Source organism: Dioszegia hungarica (assembly GCF_025882075.1).
Source record: "Dioszegia hungarica strain PDD-24b-2 chromosome Unknown MKK02contig_32, whole genome shotgun sequence".
Lineage (NCBI taxonomy): Eukaryota > Fungi > Basidiomycota > Tremellomycetes > Tremellales > Bulleribasidiaceae > Dioszegia > Dioszegia hungarica.
Window position 1 is genome coordinate 330,474 of NW_026515781.1, and position 20,833 is coordinate 351,306.

The following is a 20,833-nucleotide window of genomic DNA, read 5'->3' on the forward strand; positions in this document are numbered from 1 at the left end:
GGGAGGTGAAGAGTGGGCATTTCGGCCATCACTCGGTGGGCACTTATATATCTCAGGTCAGCACTGGCGATGACAAGGAGAGAGTGTTGAGTGTGCGGTCCGCTCCGCTAATGGTCCGATACACGACATAGCAAAGCGGCAGCGTGTAACATAAGCGGCGCCGCCATAGCTACCAACACCAACATCCCGGGCCGCTCCGCCACAACCCCGCAGCCCGACCGCCTCCACCGACCCTAACGTCATTGCTATAAATTGCTTAAACAAGTAAGAACACGTAGCGGGTCCAGCGGCGGCGGCGGGCGCGGGCCGCCGTGCAATTGAGCGGTAGACACTCCTCTCACTGCATTTCCGGCCTTACTTGCTTGTCAGCCTTCAGCCCGCTCCTTCGACCACCGCAGATCGTCAATTTAGCCCGCCCCGATGACATCGGCGCGCCTGCGGGCCGTGCAGGCTGGCCTCCGCCTAGGTCAGCGGCGGGTGATGAGCGGGAATTGAGCGTCTCGACCGGGAGTTGTGTACCGGGAATTGTGCCCGGTGCGACTCCGACCTGAGAGACTCGCTTCTATCATATATATAAAGGCCTCTCTTCCCCCCCGATACCATAGCAGAATCATACCTCCTCATACTACATCATGCCTATTTACAAACCTGACCCGGAGACGGTCTGTACCGTCAGCGGCTCGACCGGAACATTCAAGACCTCCCTAGCTCAGCGACTTGGGGCGGATTGCAAGTGGACTGATACCCTCTTGTCTGGTAAGTCTAGCTGAAGTGGTGCTCGAGCCCTGACATGCTGACTTTAGTAGATACTCGACCTGATGAAGTAAAGTTCCTGCGTACTTATATCGGCCTTCTTCTGTGAGTTCCATCTGCCTGCTACTGGCCTTATGCTACGCCGCTAATTGTATCAGTCAAATCAATGGTATCAACGACAATCGGCTCAACAGTGACGGTAGCCAGCAATTTACCGACACGGCCACTCGAAACAGCGTCGTCCGCGCCTGCTCCAAGGGACGGCACAGCCTCATCAAATGGCACTTCCTCCACGTCCGCGCCCACACTCGCTCGGAGGACGACATCGGCCGGGAGTTCAGGTTCGCCTGCGAGCTCTTGCAGAACAACCTGGTCAACCTTATCATCATGGTAGTCGGGGCGGGGTCTGAAGAGGTCGGCGCGCCGGTCAGAGCCTTGATAGCGCAGGCTGTGGCCAAGGTCAAGGAGGTCGACCCGTCCATCGTAGGCGAGCCTACTCTCAGTAAGCCTCCAGCTCTTCTGCTTTTCGGTGGACTGACAGGATAGTCTACCTCTATCCTCCCTTCGAGGATATTCCCGAGCGCATACTTAAAGCCACGCCCAAGCCTCTTGCCTATCGCTACGAGACCGCCCTTCCTGGTGACGGCAAGCAGAAGATGGAAGCAATCTACAGGGCCAACGCAGCGGGGCTGCATGCACTCTTGCCCTCAGTGACACCCATACAGGTAAGTCCCCCGCGGACCCGTCAGATTGGACATGCACGGCTGATCGTCAAGCACGCCGACTTTTCGCACAATTGCTCGAACTGCTCGGAGACCGGCGATCATCGGATCATGGGACCCTGCCATTGTGGACCATTCGCCCTCGCTCACGGTGCCATCCGTACCTATCGGGATCATCTTGGCACCATTTCTCACCGTCACGGCCAGCTACGGCGCGAGCCGTCACAACTCGCTCAAGTCCTCGGTCCTGCCGTCGCAGTCGGGGGTGCGAGTGTGCCCCTTGGTTCTATCGCTATACCAGGCCAGGTCATCGGGGTCGCTGCTAGCATCCTCATCTACGCACTCGCTGATGTTCGGTGCGTAGACTGCGGCGGGCGGGCGTTTGATGATGGCTGTCGGGCAGTCTGGTCTTGCTGTCTCGACAAGGTGGATGCTTATGGGTGCAGTGTTGTCAGTCGAGTCATACCTTTCCTGTACTTGTTTCAGAAGTAGCTGATAACTGCAGGTCGAGAAGTACGAGTGCTGTCAAGGCGACCCCCGCGATGCCCACAATACGGGCTGCTTCCGCCAGTGCCAGGCTTGTGGCCGCGGCACTACCACAGCTGGATGCGGTGTCGAAGGTGTATCTGGGATGGAGCATGAGCTTGTGCCGATGTAGGTGGGTGTATGGAGCGGTTTCGATGTTATATACACTTCATGCACATATACGCGCGGCTGCTTTGCTGGTGGTTCAGACTCCAGTCACATAGCCCATTTTACTGTGATTGGCTCAGTGACCTGATCACTAGCTGCAGATGATGTCTTACCGTGATCTTTTGCATCGAGCATCGAGCATCGAGTACGTCGCTCGTTATTGCACCTGAATATGATCACCGCACTAGATAAAAATGCACTCGATTGAGATCCGACTCGCCTAGACCTTTGAACGCGCATCCGGCAGTCTATATATTGCCTTTGCAGCCACACACCGGGAGCTTTAGCCCCACTTCCCCCACTTTACGCAACCGTACGGCATGATTGTCAGGGCCAGGAGCGTCCCGCCGCTACCTCCCGCCCCACCAGAGCTGGACAAAACGAGCAGCTAGGAGCTTTCGGGTGTTGAAGCAGTACTTCTCCGAGTTACCACTATGTCTTCTAACCCTTCTCAGAGCTCCAGAGGCAAAGCTTCGTGCCAGAAGGTGAGCTCATGCCCTGGATGGAAGTTCTTCGAGGCGCAGCTAAAGGCTAACGAGAGCAGTGTCGCAAGGGAAAACATAAAGTGAGTTTGGGTGGGAGCCTCTGCTAGCTGACTTCATAGTGCTGTAGGTGTTTGCCTACTGTTCCAAAGGTAGGTCATTAACGTGTAGCCGGCTATACCAGCGAAGGCTTTCCTTGCGATCAGTGCAAAAAAGCAGGTGTTCGATGTGTACCTGCCGGCAAGTGCTTTCATGAGGCCCCGATATGTCCCCACGCTGACATCGTACAGCGCAGACTGGCACAGAAACCACCACCGAGACTGCAACCGAGACTCATACCGAGACTGGCCTGGAGCCAGCCAACAAAACGGCAAAGAGTAATAAGGGCAAAAGAACACGGCCTGACCCGGGTTCAAACAGCGCTGGGTAAGCCTTGTATTCCTTACCCGCCGACGGGGTCCTATCGAATCTGACTCTGCAGGGTCGCAGGACGGATCCCCACCGCTACTGCCAACAATGCCTACGTTGGCGGCGGGGCAGCTTCTCAGATGACAAGCTCTGGTACGGTCAGCGAGCAGGACACCGGAAGACCTGCTCCACAGAAGGCTCATCAGGCACCACAGACCACAGCGCCTGAAGAGTCACCGCAGAGCAAGATCGACCTTCTGGAGCGATTCGGCAAGATAGCGCCTCTATTTAAACAACTTCTGGACTTCTCTGTAAGTCGAACCCGCATCTATGCTCATTGAAAGAGCTATCGTTCGATGTACCAAGACGACCCCGACATGGTCTCGAGGCAGCCAGGGGTCGATTACGCCATCGCCGCAATCGCGAAGCTTCACTCGTCACAGACAGGTGATCAGTCTGCGACCAGCGTGCGTTGTGCTCTGACGGAGATTGACAGCACTCTGAATAGTGGGGAGGCAAAGCGAGGTGGAGATATCATCCTAGGTATGTGTGCCGGTTCCAAGTCACAAAGAGTGTGCTTACGAGTATCAGCTTTGACCATCTTGCTGTATTACCATCTTCACCAGGGTGTCTGGCTACAGAACTGTCGATACTCAAACGCAGCCATGGGCTTCTGCAACTCGGCCGGTCTCTACATCGATCCTGATCGGATGCCGCTTCGTTTCGGTTACGCTACTGGCTCAGTGAAGCAACAGGGCCAGAATACATATCGGGGCCGGCTTTTCTGGTTGACCTATGTACTGTACATCCAAGTGTAAGCTTCCTTCCCTTTTCTTGCTCGCTGCCGCTAAGCAGATCAGCGTTAGCTGCTCCCCTCCAATGAGCCTCAGCATGATCAAAGTCAATGATATCTCCGCGCCTCTGCCAATGCCGGTCGAATCTGTTGGAATCGTATCGAAGCAGCATGTGTGGTCTGCAGGGCTATACCAGGCGCACGCTGGCTTTGAGTGCGTCATCTGCCAGCAGGCGACAATCGATGCTGATCCTATATCAGCTGGTTTGGCATTTACGTCAAAGCAGCCTTGCTTCTGGGTAGGACGCAAAATATGCTTCGCCGAGCGGTGTCCAGGGCTGGTGACGACTCAGCCTTGGACAAAAAAGCGTCAGACAAACTCGAAAGCGAGTTGGCAGCTTTCCAGAAGAGCTGGGTCTCTTACGACGTGATGGATGATTGCTCGAAGGAGGAGAAGAACACGAGGCACATGAGTCAGTCCCATCCCTTTCCCGCTCTAATCGAATGAGGAACTTGCGAGCTGAATGGGATAGCGATTCGGGCCATGATAGCTATGTGCTATTTGGTTTGCCCTCTCTACTGTTAACGCAATCATTGAGCTGATACTTCCAGCTTCCGCGCGAGCCTGCCGCCGAGTCGCATTTGACGACTCTGAATCCGTCCGGGGAAGCTTCTCAGACATCGACACGTGGATATGTTCAAGCCTGCGTGGGTGAGTCTGACTGAAGTGCATTTCGGAATAGGAGATACCATGAAGGACAGCTGACCGTACCAGACGTAGCGGCAGATGTCGGAGATATCAAGGTTTGGTCAGATCAAGCGTATGTTCGGTCTCATGGTCATACTGAGAATACAGTTTGCAACAGGTGGAACCCATCGTTTTCCACATCTGGATGCTCGTCGTCAGATCCTGCCAGGATGTCATCCACTTTCGCGACGACAAAGAGTCCCGGCGGTATTCCCAGTCCCGGCGGTATTCCGATCTCTTTGAAGCCGACATGATGCCTCCTGAGGAGATCTCCAGGCGTTGCCTGTAAGTCGCTCCTGCGAAGATAGCCGGTTTCAAGCTAATAGAACCCCTAGTATTGCGTTGCGGGAAGTCGGTTCACGCGGAGGGGTTCCTGCGTCGAGCTTTACCTTGAATCTTACCTACATGTCGCTGCACCGCCGATATCATAACGAGGACTGGGCTTTTAAGGTCGACCCACGCATAGTCAGTACATCACGCGACATGTCGCTGACCGCGCAGAAGTCGGAGATCGAAGAGCGCCTCTCGATCTTCTCGGATGAACCACTACTCTCGCCAGGAGCGAGGTCGGATCCACCACAGCCACCGGCTGGTGCCGCGACTGCTGCATTGGTCCAAGGTGGGGATTCTTCACAAAATGCTGGGGGCGACAGTTCTGGGTTTGGCGCATTGCCTCAAGGCGGGGAGCCATCGCAAAATGCTCAGGCCCGAAGCAGTGAGCAGGCGCAGGGGAATAATGGTGATGTCTGGACGAGATACTTCAACCTTGAGGGAGACCTTAATTCGGGATCCCTCCATCTTCTTGGTGAAGGGGGGATTGGTGAAGGGGATCCCGGCGAGCACTTCGCAGATCAGGGAACCTGGCCCACATGGTAGTTAGTGAACCTTCTTGATAGCTAGATTTCAGCTTGATTCAGACAGACACGTGATATCCTGGTATGCAGATACTGCTGAGTGATGCGAGAGCAGCCCTACAACATGGACAGATCATGGAAGTGGATGGTCAGGGCAGCTGAAGAAGCTAGACATCAATCGATCTGTCAATGCCACACTTCCCCACTCTTAGGCGCCCCGCGGCGGTGCCAGAATACTGAATCAATATCATCGCACCCACGAAACCCACAGCTGTACAGTACACTTCAGGGCATCCCCCTGACCTTGAGCCCCCTGCGCATACCCTACTCAGCCAGGACGACCTCGGGCTTCTGTTACAAAGTCATGGTCTCCTTCTCCGTGTCTTCTGGAGAGGCGGGGAGAGGTAGATACATGGTCTTTGGGGACGACCCATTGTCTTGTGCCTCGCTATCGAAGTATCTTGACACCGCCTCCTTCTGCTCATCGGTGATGGCCAGCTTGACCATCCTGTGCCGATCGGCGCACCACTTCCCCACTTTCCTTGAGGGCTTCAGGATTGACCCCGTCAGGGTCATCGCCTCGTTACGCTGACTCCCCTTCCAGAACCAGCTGGTCAAGTATGAGATGTTGGGCAGACAGTAGGTCAGTGTGCCGTCCGTATCATTGCTCGCAAATGTCGCATGGAGATCGTGGCCTGTCTTCTCGAGTGCGGTCATCATTGTGTTGGGGTGAGCAGGGGTTCTGAAACGGTTGGCGACGGGGAGTATCGTCATGGCGAGGGTCAGCGAGCTGATGACGTACAAAGGCTTACGATAGTGGCAAATTGGGACGGGGAAAAAGACTCCACCCACGCTGGAGCAGGTCAAGCACCGCCACCAATTCCTTTCGAGGCGTGTCCTATGAGTTAGCTGATCGGGTTTCAGCTTCCCCGGAATGTTCCAGTGTCGACCGTCTCGAGACGACAGGCCCTGGTGATTTATGGTACACGCTGTAGTCTAAAAAGCTAGAGAAGAGCGAGGGGTTCCGGTGTGACAGGCTGACTGAAGTATTAGTCAACATTCTCGCCCAATTAGTTTGTCAGATCCGTATCAGATCAGTATAGTCGAATCGTGATATAAGGAGGAAGACGACCGCGTCCGCCTACCAGAAATGGCGTCTAAAATGGGCTACATTTAAGCAGAAACGTCAATCAGGTCTGTTATCTAGTACTATATCTTGAACTCCGTCCAGATCATCGGAAGAAGCACCACACAAGCCGTCCAGAACTGCGTATATCAGCTCCCATCCCAATCTGCCAATGTCCCACCCCAAGCTCCCAATGTCCCAACTTCCCCTCGCCTCGCCTCCCCTCATCCCTCCCTCGTCGACGATAGATCGAGCAAAGGACTGATAAACTCACCACCTTGCCCGAGAACAATACCAATCCCGGCACCTCCACCCACTCAGGCCTAACCATCTTTTGCCCTGGTCTAGCCGGCATGCCCTGCGTGAGGAGGATGTAGATCGAGTAAAAGGCGACCGAGAAGAAGTGGTAGAACAGCAATAGGGGTTTGGGAGTCAGACTGGATTCTCAGCTTGATGCAACATCGAAACAGCCATCAGGACCAGAACTCACGCGGAGAGAAGGCCGACTGGGCCTGCAACCCTATCCCCGCCTAATTCAAAGTATCTAAAACAGCCCTCTCGCAGAATTTCAAGGTCCGGCTCTGCCACATCAGCTCTACATCGCACACTTGGGAGAAAGGACTCACCATCCGCACCCCCAAACAAATCATACAGCGCCATACTCATCACATTGATCACCCCACTAACCTTCTTTCTCTCCCAAAACCACTCCCTCAGCCCCTCTGACACCTTGCCCCAATCTTCCAGCCCCTCCCTCCCCGCGCCCAATCTCTCCTCCGACAGGTAATGCAACAGCAAGACCGCGTCATTGAAGGCGACCGTCATTCCCCCGCCGGTCAGGGGATGCCGCATGTTCCAGGCATCGCCGACCATGATGAGTCCAGCGGGGGAGGAGGCGCGACCTTGCATCGACGGAGGGAGGAACGAGTTGGGCATGGTCCGGAGGCGTTGGGTGTCGAGTGCGGTCTGCATGGTGGATTGAAGGGTGGGGGTGAGGTGTGGTATGTACTTGTCCATGAGGTGTTGCTGTTGATCAGCTCTGACCCGGACCCAAATTCACTCAAAGGGCAAGACTCACCTTCAAACTGCCATCCCCTACACTTGGCAGCTTGCCCTTGACATCCACCAGCATCCTCGTCTCCTCCGCCTTATCCCCGATCTGATAAAGCAGCACCGGGCCGTTGGGCGTCAAAAACACATTCCCGTGGTATTTCATAGGCAGGTCCGCATCCTTGAGGACGAGACCGACAAAGTGAGACCTGGTTTTAGGTTTGGGGACGCGCGAGTTGGGGAGGGAGCGGAATTTCGAGAAGCAGCCGTCGGCGACGATGGTTATGGGGGAGTAGATTTTACGGACGATGGGTTCCGCCGCTGCGGGTGCCGATGCTGGAGCTTCGCCTTCCGCCGTAGATGTCGCTGCGGATTCCGAGGATGTCGAAGGTAGAACCGGCTTGAATGCCGCCGAGACCCCAATGACGCGATTGGTATGCTCGCAATAAACCAACTCCCTCACCGTTCCCTCCAGTACAGTCAGATTGGGTCCCGCGTCAAAGCACGCTTTGCGCAACGAAGAGATGAGCCGACCATGGTGGAATGATCGGCCCTCTTTCCTCCCTGACCTCGACGGGACGTGCCACCCTTCGCCCTTCCCCTGTCCCTTCTCCGCTGGGGCAGCCACCAGCTTTTCCTCCTCCTCCCTCTTCTCCCCTCCTCCCAATATACTCCCACTCCTCTTTCCCCTCCCTCCCTTCTCAGTAGAAGCAGAGACAGAGGCCACGCTGCCCCCTACCCCATCCTCCATGCCCGCACGCACCATCCGCTCCATATCGGGATATGGAATCCCGACCTGCCTCCCGCCCGAAATGACGCAGTATCCCTCGACGGGCGTCGCGTCTATTCCCTCGAGCACGTGTCCCAGCCCGAGCTTGTGCAGCGCGGCGACTCCTCCGGGCTGGAGAAGCTCGCCGACGATCCGGTCAGGCTCTGAGAGGTCGCGTTCGAGTAAAAGGACGCGGCGGCCCGAGCGGGCGAGAGAGGCGGCGAGGGCGCAGCCGGCGATTCCGGCGCCTATGATGGTTATTTCGGGCTGGAGGGTGTGGAGCTGCTACGTTAGCTGTACTGCAGATGGACTAAGGTAAGGCAGCGGAAGACTGACGTTGAGGTGGGAGGCGGGTCGGGAGGGACCTGCGGAAATAAGGTTTTCTTCAGTCATTTTTGGGCGATCCTGAGGCTGAAAAAGAGTGGTAGGATGCGAATAGAGAGACTATGTGCTCTGTGCGCCGGTAGTGATGGTATACAACGACAAAGCGGAAGAATGAAGCAATAGGTGAAATGTATAGACGGTAGGACGATCTCCGCGGTCGCGATCGTACGAAAACAAAGTCCGTGGGGCGGAATGACGTAACGCCTATGACTCAGCCATTCCGCGCCATTCCGCCGCCATTCTTTCGCCTGCATCCAGCTGCAGCTGCAGCCGTCGTGCAGACAATGCGAGACGAACAGCAGCCACAGCAAGTAAACCATGAAGCACGTAGACGGTTTCCATCGTATAGTCATCGTAATTGTACAAGATTTCTTTGTCGCCCTGCAAGTCCACATCTCAAGCTCCAAGCCCACCGGCCGGCTCCTGCCCTTTCACCCTGTTCCTTCTCACCCTTCATTCCCTCAATCTCCCACACGCATTCATCTCCCACTTCCACTCTCATATCTCTCGCGTCCCCTCCTCCCTGCCTTCCCTAGACCTGCTGCCGATCCGGATGATACCTCCTCTCCACATCCGCCACCGCACTTTTTGCGAGATACGTAGCGCTCCTCCCTCTTGCCCCAATACTGACTGGTGGCTGCTGTTGTCCACCACCTCCAGCTCCGACTCCGCCTGTTGGAGACGTCAGATCCGTCGGTATAGGAGGCGCCAATTCCCCTTGTCCTCCTTGCTGACTGACCGCACTGCCCGGCGTGGGCGGTTGTTGCGTTATAGTCGGTACTTGTCCCCCTCCCCCTCCTTGCCCTTGGCCTTGCCCCTGTCCTTGGCCTTGTCCTCGCTGCCCAGCAACACTCGAACTCCCCGCCTGCGCCTGCGCTTGCGGAGGCGCCGGATACCCCTGATTCTGACCCCCAAACAACCTCGGCGGCATCTCCACCACCGGGCTCCCCATTCCCCTCTCCCGATTAAGCAAAGCCTTGACGGCGGCCAACCACTTGATCTCATCCTCCTCGGACGGCGCACAAAGCACATAATTCCGTTTAGCAGTGACGAGCCGGAACGTATGTTCTCCTTCTTTCGGCTGGGCACCGCCAAAGCCCGAGCCGAACGCGCCGGACCCGGGGCCCGAGTAGGACGGCTGGCGCTGGGGCGGAGAGGGGAACTTGGAGGTCGAGGGGGATCGGATAGGGCGCGCCGAGGTGGGCGCGTCAGAGTCGGACGAGGAGGGGTCGATATCGTCCAGTGTGGACGATTGGTCGATTGCGTCAAGGATCGAAGAGAGGGGGATGTTTCGGAGGATCTTTGTGTCCTGACCATAAGCTCTTTCCCGCGTGGTGAGCTTACCATGTGTGACTTTGTATAAGTCAATCCCTGACTCGTGAGGTAGAACCACCGTTTCCGCCATACTTTCCTCCCTCGCCCTTTGGACCGCTTCATCAGGTACGCCGAAAGAATCACCCTGGACGGATCCACGCTGGTGCTGCTCGTGAACCCACTCCCAGCCCCAACCCCGCTCCCACTCGAACTTCCACCTTGTCCCAGTCCTTGTCCTTGTCCTGCCGCAGAGAACCCAGACTTGGCAGTCCCCACGCTCGTCCCCAACTGACCCTGACTCTGACTCTGACTCTGGCCCTGACCCTGAGACCCCCGCCCAATATCCGAAAAGTACATATCCCCCTCCCCCTGATCCACCTCGTCCGAATCAGACGATACGCCCACAGGCACCGGTCGTGTCGCCCCATCAATAGCCGATGTCGAGGTATTGAGCGTCAACGGCGGTTGGGGGGACTGACTCGCACTTGGCGTTCGGGGGAAATAGTCCGCCCCGGCGCTAGATAAGGAAGAGGCGGACGGTTCTCTTCTGGACGAGTAGGACCGGATAGGCTGGCCCGGGGTCGAGAGAGGAGGTTGTCGAGCCCCGATGGGCTGTGATGAAGTGAGGGCGGGAGTGGGATTGACGCTCATTCGTGAGAGTTGACCGGTGAGGCCCGCATCGAGCGATCCCGGTCCAGAGGGCGGACCGGCCGACGTCGGCGAGTAGACGTTGGCACCGGCGCCGCCAGTAGCATGGGGCTGACCCGCCATCGACCCCGCCCGATTGAGGTATGAGGCCGAGGTATTGACGACGGGACTCGTCCCCGCCCCGCTTATACTGCTGGCGTATCCCTCCTGCCCCTGTGCCTGCGAGACAGACTGCGGCGCACTCCGCTTCTCCGCATCCTCCGTAAGCCTGCGCCGAGCCGACGTGATCGCCATGACCCACTCGTCCATCTCCGACTGGGACGACGCCTCGACGAGGAAGGTGCGTTTCTTGGTGACGATCCCGAAAGTAAACGAGTGCTTCTTGATCTTGACGGCGGCGGCTGTGTGGATGATACGGAGGTCCATCACTCGGGATAACGAATATTCCTGATGGTCAGCTTCCCAGGCAGATATAGACAACGAAAACTCACTCTGTCATCCTTGTAGTACGCGAGCTTTCCTGTTCGGAGGACAAACCACTTCTTCTTCCAAACCTATCTGTCAGTTTCTCCCCACCCCTTCTCATCCGATACGCTCGTGCTCGTGCTACGACCACGACTTACCTTTCTCTTCTCCTGCTTCTTGTACAAATACCCCGACCTTAACACCCTCTCCCCCTCCATCCCCCTCTCCAGCTCGCCCTGCCCCACCTTCTCCTGCTCCTCCTCATCGCTCACGTCCTCGCCCTCATCCTGCTCCTCGTACTCTTCCGTCTCTTCGACCATTCCCGACCCGTCCGCTCGGAGCCGCTCCGCAATAGCTGACAGCTGGCGATTGGCGGCGTTGGGCGCTGGGACGCCACCGCCGCTAAGGAGCCCGCCGGTGGAGTTGAAGGAACCGGGTCCGGCGGATAAGGAGGGAGAGAGGAGGGGAGAAGAGAGTGAGGCAGATTGAGAAAGCCCTTGGCCCTGGGCGGAAGAGAGCGAGGTGTCGCTATCGTTCCCGGAGACGGTGGAGGGGGAGCGCTGGGGTATGAGCTGGTGGCCCAAACGAAGCAATTGTGTCTTCCTGCTTCAGAGGGTGATGATGCTGGTAGACTAACCTTCTTCTTCCGCGGCGACTGCTCCACTCTCGGACTAGCCGCACTCTTGAAGCTCAACTTGCGCTCAATCTCGGACCGACTCGGCGGGGCCGCCGGGGTCAAGGGGACGCCTTGAGGCTGAGTCTGGGACGAAGCCATCGCTGAAGCTTAGCCCAGAAGGCAGGATCTTCTTCTATCTAGAATGCCTCGGCCACTATGCGCAAGCTGAGTCTGCTGATCAGCACACCTCTGTATGCAGTCAAAGCAGACGTACAGGTGGCGAGGTCCGAGCTGTGTTGTTGACGAGATCTCGATGGCTATCTCCTCTTCCGACTCGATTCTTTCGGATATTTGTGGAAACCCTTAGATAGCTCCGAATCGGTGTCTCCCAAGATGGATGTGAGCTCTGTATAGTTGTAGAGCAGGGTATAGTGAACGTATAGAGGGTCAAAGGAAGGTGTTGTTGGTGGTGGCTGGGGAAGGCGGGGGACCGCTTAAGCTTGACGTAATATTATTCGAGCCCGCCACTAAAGTTTCAGAAGTGGCTCACCACCGAGATCGAGGTCCACCAGGGGTCCGCTTCCTGTACCTCATCTAACCCCCCATAGCTATCTAATGTCTATAGCGGCCACCGCTAGAGGCGGTATCGCCCTGGCCAAGACAACCAGCTCCAGAGGGATCTGCACGATCTGTTATGCCCAACATCGGGCGGTCCCTTCTTCCTCCCGCGTGACCCTCTCGATCCCTCATCCCTCTCGACCCTTCAGCTCGACCGGCCCGGCCCTGCGTCTCCCACCAACGTCAAAGTCGGGCAGTGTAGGTGCTACTCGTCAGCCCATCAGTTTCAAACGGGGCGGCCACCCAGCTGCGGGAGGTGGAAGAGGGGGACGAGCTGGGGGAAGGGCGGGCTTCACTCCACCCCGATTGTCCCCGCAGGACTATACGGTCCAGCCCCCTCCTGGCGCACTGGCCGTCTCCAAGGCCCTCCTGGGTCGGATCAGCGAATGGGTCGTGTCGGACCGTACTGCATCCCGTCTCTCGGCATACGGGCTCACGCCCGCTCAGACCCGGTCTGCTTTAGGGGAATGGCACAATATCGTGCAAAGGGAGTTGGTACGGTGTAGGACGGACGAGGATGCTTTCTCTGCCTTGACGGCTGGAGGGTGGGACATTCCCCGTCTTTCTGACGGACTGGCCACGGAAGACTGGGTGCCGGTATTCGAATCCTCGCTCCATCGTCATTTCCTCTCTTACCTCGTCTCCCACCCCTCCCCCTCCCCCTCTTCCATACCCGCATCGACGATCGCCCACCTCACTTCCATCCTCTCGACAACGGACCTGACCCGGCTGGCATATACCGGCCAGAACATCGGCGCCCGGTCCCTCCAGCGGCACTTTCACCTGCACGTCGGGCCGACCAATTCCGGCAAGACGTACTCTGCGCTCAAAGCGCTCGCTTTGGCCCCTACTGGCGTATACGCCGGACCCCTCCGGCTGCTCGCGCACGAGGTCTGGGAGCGGCTCAATCTCGGCACCGTAGGCGGGCTGGACGGGGTCGGGCGGGCCTGCAATCTCCTCACAGGCGAAGAGAGGCGGATCGTCTCGGACGACGCGGGCCTCGTTAGCTGTACGGTCGAGATGCTGCCTTCGTGCGCGCCGTCCGGCGACCCGTTTGACGTGGTCGTCATTGACGAAATCCAGATGATGGGCGATACCCAACGCGGGGGATCATGGACCGCCGCCGTGCTCGGCGTCAAGGCGAAAGAGGTACATCTCTGCGGGGACGATACGACCGTCAACCTCCTCTCGTCTCTCCTGCCCGGGCTCGGCGATAAGATGACGATACATCGGTATGACCGCCTGACGCCGCTCGAGGTGGCGCAGGAGAGTCTGGAGGGCGATTGGAGCAGAGTCCAGCCCGGGGATTGTATCGTCACGTTTAGCCGGACGAATATATTTGCGGTCAAGAAGATGGTGGAGGAGTTGGCGGGGAGAAAGTGTGCGGTGGTTTATGGGGCACTGCCGCCTGAGACGAGGGCGGAGCAGGCCAGGGAGTTTAATGAAGGGAGGGCAGAGGTGCTGGTGGCTAGTGATGCGGTGGGAATGGGGTTGAATCTGTGAGTTAAGGTCACGTCCTCGGTCCTGGCTTCGGACCTTTCCTCGGCACCATGATCCGTTTCCTGATCCTTCATCCCGTTTTGATCTCCCCCTCCCCCGCTCATCTCTTACCTCTCCCTCCTCCCATAAGTCGCCCCATTTCCATCTTCCTGCATGAGCAAAAATGGCTCTTGGACCCCGGCTGACTTTTAGAAAAATCAAACGCATGATCTTTGAAAGTCTGCACAAGTACAATGGGAAAATGGAAATCCCACTCCCTCTCACCTCGGTCAAGCAAATCGCCGGCCGAGCGGGTCGATTTGGGATGCACAAGAGCGTTCCTGCGCTGGATGCGGATCTCTCCTTGAGCGCCGACACCACCTCCACAACGTCCATCGCCCCGGTAACCTCGTCCAGCCCCGGCGGATCCGTCACCACCCTGCACGCCATCGACCTCCCCATCCTCACCCGCCTCCTCCCCCTCCCTCTCCCCCCTCTTCCCCGCGCAACCCTCGACACGCCCTTTGAAACACTCGCGGCCCTCTCCTCCCTCCTCCCTCCATCCACAACCTACGCTTCCCTACTAGACCACACCTCCCTCCTCCTACTTCCGCCACCGCATACGACCCTCGGCTCCCCGTCCCATAAATACCCCCTCGCGGACGTGGTCGAGGAACACCGGGACCGGTTGACACTCGCCGAAATGGAGACGCTGTGTTTTTCGCCCGTCTCGGTCCGGGACCCCATCGCGCTGGGCATATTCGAAAAGGTCGTGGCGGCGTATGCGGATGCGGGGTGCGTGGGCGTGCACGAGACGTTTGAGCCGAGTGGGCTCGTAGGGATGCTGGAGGTCTGTGAGGAGGCTTTGGCGGCTTTGCCACCGACTATCGACCCATCCTCGACCTCGACCGCAGGCGGGAATGGGAAACAGAGACGCCCATTTGTCCCTCCGGTGCTTATAAACTCTATCCCGCGGCTCGAGACCTTGCACAAATCCCTCGTCTTTTACATCTGGCTATCCTTCCGATTCCCCATTGCGTTCCCGGACCAGCCGATCGCGCAGGCGATCAAGTTCCGGACGGAGCGGGTGCTGGAGGAGTGTCTGGAGAGGCTGCCGGGGTTGAAGAAGCGGGCATCGGCGAGCGTTAGCGCCAGCGCCAGCGCGGGCGGCGCTGTGGGGAGTAAGAAGGTCAGCAGGAAGGGCAAGGTGGAGAGACCGGCGCCGGCTGAAAGAGAAAAGGGGAAGCGGGTGGAGTATCAGAGCAAGGAAGAGGGGGATAGGAGGAGACGGAGGGAGACGTGGGGTGGGGTGGGGCTTGTGAGGTCTGCGAATGCCAATGCCAATGCGGGGCAGAGGGCGGAGGCGTAGTCTTGGTCTGGGCGTTGTGGGGGGATATCGCTGGATTCGTATACATAGACTGTAGATCTGTAGATTGGTAGAACTGTAGTATAGCTGTAGAGTAGCCACAGCAACTTGCCAGATGCATTACACACCCCTCGACCGGTTCCCCATGGCAGAGCCATCCCGGCATACCTCCCACCCCAATCTTACCCAAAGAAGCGATTTTCTACCAGACGAGGCGCGTAAACAACTCCGTGCGTCTCTTCCCCTCCGCTTGGACTTCTCCTTCTGCCTCTGCCTCTATCTCTTTGCGTTACACAGCCTACCGCCCTCTCACTTACACAGGCCGCTCATCCACCTCGGTAACCGGTGACGAAGAGGCAAACCTGACAATGGACGCCCTAGCGAAACATCTCCCGCTGGAGAAACTCCCCTCCTGGGTCCCAGTGCACCACCTCTCCCAGCCGCACGTCTACAACTACCTGCAGGCGGGACAGGGTGTGGGGAAATGGGTGGATTGGAGCCAGGGCAGTCTGTGGGCTGCGGTGGGGATGGTGTTGTTTAATCCGATTTTCTGGAATGTGGTGGCTAGGAACGGTGAGTTGCGGCTGGGCACTGGCGCTGGTCGGGAGAGAGATAGGGAGGGCGGGGCAGGGAAGGGGTGAAGGGGAGGAGGAGGAGAGATAGATGCGAAATGGGAGAGCCTTGGGGATACCAGTCTGTCTTGACACAGGTCAGAGCTGACTTTCGCAGAATACCGGAACAAGTCAATGACCAAGATCTTCCAGTCGCCTTATTATGGCTGCTACGTCCTGGCCGTATCCATCTTTTCCCTCGGTATCATCCGAGACCTGATGTATGTCTATGTCCCGTCCTCCCTCCTGACCCCCTCTCTTCCTATCTCCCCCATTCCACTCCCTGTCCACTCTTTCCTCCGTCCACATCTGAAAGAAGAAGAAGCGCTGACAGCCAGGTACGAGCGCGCTCTCCGCCTTCAACCCGCCCACCCGGCCCTCTCGCACCCCCTCGTCCAATCCCTAGCATACGCCCTAATCGCCCTGGGCCAGCTCTTCGTCATCACCTCCATCTACGCCCTCGGCGTCACGGGTACCTACCTCGGCGACTATTTCGGCATCCTCATGAAGAGCCGCGTGACGGGCTTCCCGTTCAATGTGTTGAATGATCCAATGTACGTCGGGAGTACGCTGGCGTTTGTGGGTGGGGCGCTGTTGTACAAGAGCCCGGCGGGGCTGGGGATTAGCGGGCTTGTTTGGGCGGTTTATGCCGTTGCGTTGAAGTATGAGGGGTGAGTCTTTATCCTTCCTCTGACGCCTTTTCTGGGTGTGATAAGGGAGAAGCTGATAGTTTAGTCCATTCACGGACAAGATCTACTCCGCGGCCGCATCCAAGAAGAACGACGACGCCCCTACCGGATCCGGCTCCAGCTCTGGCTCTGGCTCCGGCTCCACACCCGCCAAGTCCCTCCCCAACCCCTCCGCAACCCAGTCCCAGGCGCCCACTCCCGCCCAGCCCACGCCAGCTTCGCCAGCCCGCCAGTCCGCCCGGCTCTCTAGCAAGAAATCACACGAAGCTCTGCGCCAGCCCGGAGAGTCGTACGCGCAAGCAGCAAACAGGACCCCGTCGCCCGATGCGGATGCTCTTGCAGGGGAGGACAAGCAGACGCAGCCGTTGCCGAGCCAGACGCCGAGGGCGAGGAGGATCAGGAAGGAGAGTGGGGAGAAGGGCGTGGGGAGTCCGGCGAGGATGACGAGGAGTAGGAGTAGGGGGGTCGGGCTGGGGGATGAGACTGATTAGAGGGCCCGGCGAGCGGCGATCTTGGGGGCGGGGGGATGATGCGAGGGAGGTGAATAGCTGAGTCGAGAAGAGTGAAAAAGGAGGAGGGGTTTCTGAGCGGACGGAGGCGATCAAGGTGGACATATGAGAAGTCTTCGAGGAGTAGTGGGGAAGAGAGAGGTAGAGGAAGCGGAGCGCTCCCAGGGATGTCGATAGAAACAGTCAGAGCAGTCGGGGACCAAGAAACGAGGAAGAGGCGGAGGGACCGGGGGGGCAGGACAATCAAGGTGGACAGAAGTGAGAAATCTGGGGGATTTTGGGAGATCAACAGGGTATTCCTCAACGATACCCCGACGTGGAAGATACCCATAGATGTCGAGTAGAAAGTAGTAGTAGCTGTTCTGCATTCCCCTGCAGCAAGCAGCGCTCAGCATATCACCTGAAGTTATCGCTTGACGTCTTGAGCTCCGCGGACCTCCACTTTACACCGAACGTTTGGTTTTGAATTTGAGACGTAATCCTCGATCGACCATACATCGCATCGCTGTACTATTCATGGCATATCTCTCGCGATGGCGACCCCCGGCTCTGCGCCGCGCCTGACCTCCCTGTCCAAGCCCACTCGAGCGACACTGCGATCATCCGTTATCATCCCGACACTACCGTCGGTCCTCTCCGAACTCGTCCAGAACTCGCTCGACGCCGGGGCGACCAAGATTGAGATCTGGATCGATCCGAGTAAGGCCGGACAGAGCATACGGATCGAAGATGATGGATGTGGTATTGATGCAGATGGGCTGAGCAAGCTGGGGCGGCGGGGACGGAGCTCGATGGGCGGGAGTTGGCAGGGAGGGGGTGGGAATGGTGGATATGGATTCCGAGGAGAAGGTGAGCGGCGGTTCTCCATGGAGAGAATATGCTGATTGGGTAGCCTTGTCCGCTGTCGCCGCTCTCGGACTCCTGGAGATCATCACTCGCGCTCGCGACTCGACAGAGACGCTCACCAAAGTTATCCGGGGGTCCAAAGTGCTGTTCGAAGGCACCTCTTCCAGATCGCTGGGGAGAGTGTCCGGTACGACTGTGATAGTCAAGGATCTCTTCCACGATGCGAGTCTCTTCACCTTCTGGGCACATGCTTCGAGCTGACGATAAAGATCCCTGTCCGCCAAGCTTCTCTCTCTGCTACCGCTTCCTCGCTCGTATCAGCCTGCAAGAAGGTCGTCGAGACCTTCGCCCTCGTCAGACCTGAGGTCCACTGGACCGTATGGAAAGAGGCGGCTGTGGGTGGGAGTGCGGTTGCTCTGGAAAGGGTACTGAACCTGCACCGCGTGAGCTACGCTTCGCTCCCCGCGCGCGATATAGCTGACAGTGACAGAACAAGAGCACCGTTGATATCTTCCGAAATCTTTTCGGCACGGCTGGAGGAGAGGTACGGTGGCTTCCTTCAGTCTAACCGATAACCCGTGCTAATTAATGCAGAAAGTGCAAAGTATCCGAGTGTCAAGCGGGAAGAAGCGCATTGATGGCTTCATCAGTCTTCAGGGGTCCATTACCCAGGTACGTCTAGCTGTCTACGCTCTGTCAAGATGTCAGCGGCTAAACATATCAGTCTCACCAACATCTATACGTCAACGGGTACCCTCTCGACCGGTACGATCTACACTCGGTCATCAGCAGGCGGTTCTCGCAGAGCAGGTTCTCGATCATGGTGGATGAAGGCGGCTGTGACCCTATGCCAACCAGAGGTGTGTCCTCCTCCCCCCCGACTACGACGCGTATGCTAATTTGGCAGACCGAAAGTCACCGCGCCGCCTGGAACGCTACCCAGTCTATGTCTTGAACATCCAGATCCCAACCACCGAACTCGATGCAGCCTATACTCCCGGAAAGACAGTCATGGGATACCAGGACGAGGAGAGCATCAAGAAATTCCTCTTGGCGGTAGTAGACGAGTTTCTGAGGCGACACGAATACACTGCTCCTTCGAAGTCCAAGGAGGTGTCGGAAGCGCCGGCTGGCACGCCAACGATGGCGCGTACGGCTCTCGTTTCCCTCCGCCCAGCATCTACGCCGCTGCGGACCCCGCAGACCCCGATCGTCCCGCGCTCAGTCTCAGCTCTGAGCGGATATCGGACATCCCGACTCGGCTTTGCGCAGTCGGTACAGTCTGCTCCAAGGGTAGGGGAGAAGCGGAAGATGGGGAGCGAGATGGGAGAGTACAGGTTGGACGAAAGCGGGCGGAAGCGATACAAGTGGATCGAGGATATCTTGACGGTGAGCTTGATCCTCCACCTTACCATACTGGGCAGACCGAGCTCATCCTGCAGGATGTCGACAGCGGACTTCTCCCGCTCACGCCAAAATCCGCAACGGGAGCCGCTCAGCCCTTCACGAATACCTCTTGTACCCGATGCTCCCAATCCCCCGAGACCCTCAATACCGCACATACCACTGCGATACCTATGAAAACCTCTACCCTCACCCACACTTCCACCGACATCACCTTCACCGCTGATGCTCTTTCCCGAGCTACCGTCCTCGGCCAGATCGACTTCAAATTCATCGCCACCGTCGTACCCCCTTCTACAACATCCCCGGCCGGGTCAGGCAGCACCCTTATCATGATCGACCAACATGCGGCGGACGAGCGAATATCGGTCGAATCGCTCCTCATAGAGCTGTGCGAAGGCTTCCTCCTCGATACCATACCCATCACCGAGCTCCAAGAGCCTCTGCCAGCCGTCATTCTCGGCCGACAAGAAGCGGTCGAGCTCTCTACACCTGGAGTTGCAGATATCTTTGCGAGGTGGGGCATTGAGCTCGCAGTTCCTTCCGTTGGTGCTTTCGAGGGCGGCGATGGGCTGGGCGAGTACGTGCAGGTCCCGATTCGAGCTGTACCGACGGCTTTGAAGGTCAGGCTGGGGAGGAAGGAGGCGAGCGAGATGACGAGGCTTATCAAGCTCTTCTTGCCGGTGTTGGCGGACGGACTGGGACAGGTGCAATCTCTTATAGAAAGAGGGCAGAGGAATACACAGGAGGATAAGGTGGATTGGGGCGAGGTCTTGAGGTGGATGCCGAAGGAGATGCTGGAGCTGGCGAATAGCAAGGCGTGTCGGAGTGAGTAACAATCAGCTGCTGAGTCTGAGGCCCATGGTGGGGAGAAGCTGATTGTGGCAGATGCGATCATGTTTGGCGATCGTCTGACCGTGGATCAGTGCGAACGACTGGTCCATCAGCTGGGAAAGATGAGGTTCCCCTTCATGTGCGCTCACGGACGTCCGAGTTTGGTGCCCATCATGAAGATCGGGAAGCTCGCCGATATTGTAGCGAGTAGTGAACGGAATACAGGCTGGAAGGACTGGGCGGGAAAGGTACGGTTGTAAGATAGCTGAACTTCAGCAATAGAGCCATGTATCACCACACCTATGCGCTTGGATCTGACCAAAGGGGATGCATCCAGACTATATCAAGCAGAAATCTAGCTACAGAGATGCCCATCCACGACTATATATACACAACTAACTAATACAACAAGCAATGATACTCTATACATTGGCTGAGCGAGACGCTCTCCCCTTTTGTGAAGTAACCTCGAGATGGCGGCCACGAGAAGGTGAGATTGATGGATGTTCGAGGTGGCGTGACGGGTAGCGACTAGTATTGGGTTTGTTGCTTCATTGACGGGTTGGATCGCACGAGGATAGTAGATCGATCAAGCAATGCTTGGGGAGCGGTGGTCTCTCCGGGTGACACTTGTCGAGGAGGGAGAAGAGTG

At 57.5% G+C, this 20,833-nt stretch overlaps 6 protein-coding genes across 6 annotated transcripts; 4 read left to right on the forward strand and 2 right to left on the reverse strand.

Moving 5' to 3' along the window:
- Nucleotides 1-632: 632 nt before the first annotated feature.
- On the forward strand, nucleotides 633-5,475 carry MKK02DRAFT_41445 (uncharacterized protein; the record flags this gene model as incomplete). The annotated part of the gene is made up of 13 exons (XM_053091566.1): nucleotides 633-756; nucleotides 807-858; nucleotides 912-1,255; nucleotides 1,300-1,478; nucleotides 1,530-1,831; nucleotides 1,981-2,129; nucleotides 2,941-3,076; nucleotides 3,132-3,369; nucleotides 4,464-4,563; nucleotides 4,627-4,672; nucleotides 4,708-4,884; nucleotides 4,935-5,064; nucleotides 5,101-5,475. 13 exons carry the CDS (start codon nucleotides 633-635, stop codon nucleotides 5,473-5,475), a joined length of 2,352 nt encoding a protein of 783 aa, XP_052941593.1.
- Nucleotides 5,476-6,662: 1,187 nt separating this feature from the next.
- Nucleotides 6,663-8,791, reverse strand: MKK02DRAFT_35607 (squalene epoxidase-domain-containing protein; the record flags this gene model as incomplete). The annotated part of the gene is made up of 7 exons (XM_053089219.1): nucleotides 6,663-6,719; nucleotides 6,893-7,016; nucleotides 7,070-7,160; nucleotides 7,206-7,605; nucleotides 7,658-8,230; nucleotides 8,393-8,680; nucleotides 8,735-8,791. The coding sequence occupies 7 exons, from the start codon at nucleotides 8,789-8,791 to the stop codon at nucleotides 6,663-6,665; spliced, it is 1,590 nt and encodes a 529-aa protein (XP_052941594.1).
- Nucleotides 8,792-9,314: 523 nt separating this feature from the next.
- On the reverse strand, nucleotides 9,315-11,984 carry MKK02DRAFT_30820 (uncharacterized protein; the record flags this gene model as incomplete). Its single annotated transcript, XM_053088146.1, has 5 exons — nucleotides 9,315-10,091; nucleotides 10,127-11,191; nucleotides 11,236-11,298; nucleotides 11,368-11,769; nucleotides 11,847-11,984. 5 exons carry the CDS (start codon nucleotides 11,982-11,984, stop codon nucleotides 9,315-9,317), a joined length of 2,445 nt encoding a protein of 814 aa, XP_052941595.1.
- Nucleotides 11,985-12,440: 456 nt separating this feature from the next.
- MKK02DRAFT_41449 (RNA helicase like protein) lies at nucleotides 12,441-15,291 on the forward strand (the record flags this gene model as incomplete). Its single annotated transcript, XM_053091567.1, has 2 exons — nucleotides 12,441-13,942; nucleotides 14,136-15,291. 2 exons carry the CDS (start codon nucleotides 12,441-12,443, stop codon nucleotides 15,289-15,291), a joined length of 2,658 nt encoding a protein of 885 aa, XP_052941596.1.
- A 365-nt stretch (nucleotides 15,292-15,656) lies between these two features.
- On the forward strand, nucleotides 15,657-17,079 carry MKK02DRAFT_21231 (phospholipid methyltransferase-domain-containing protein; the record flags this gene model as incomplete). Its single annotated transcript, XM_053086381.1, has 5 exons — nucleotides 15,657-15,861; nucleotides 16,018-16,120; nucleotides 16,238-16,570; nucleotides 16,635-16,742; nucleotides 16,899-17,079. The coding sequence occupies 5 exons, from the start codon at nucleotides 15,657-15,659 to the stop codon at nucleotides 17,077-17,079; spliced, it is 930 nt and encodes a 309-aa protein (XP_052941597.1).
- Nucleotides 17,080-17,630: 551 nt separating this feature from the next.
- MKK02DRAFT_21364 (uncharacterized protein) lies at nucleotides 17,631-20,441 on the forward strand (the record flags this gene model as incomplete). Its single annotated transcript, XM_053086402.1, has 9 exons — nucleotides 17,631-17,946; nucleotides 17,990-18,144; nucleotides 18,201-18,386; nucleotides 18,434-18,487; nucleotides 18,538-18,615; nucleotides 18,668-18,803; nucleotides 18,851-19,332; nucleotides 19,386-20,175; nucleotides 20,236-20,441. 9 exons carry the CDS (start codon nucleotides 17,631-17,633, stop codon nucleotides 20,439-20,441), a joined length of 2,403 nt encoding a protein of 800 aa, XP_052941598.1.
- Nucleotides 20,442-20,833: the final 392 nt, after the last annotated feature.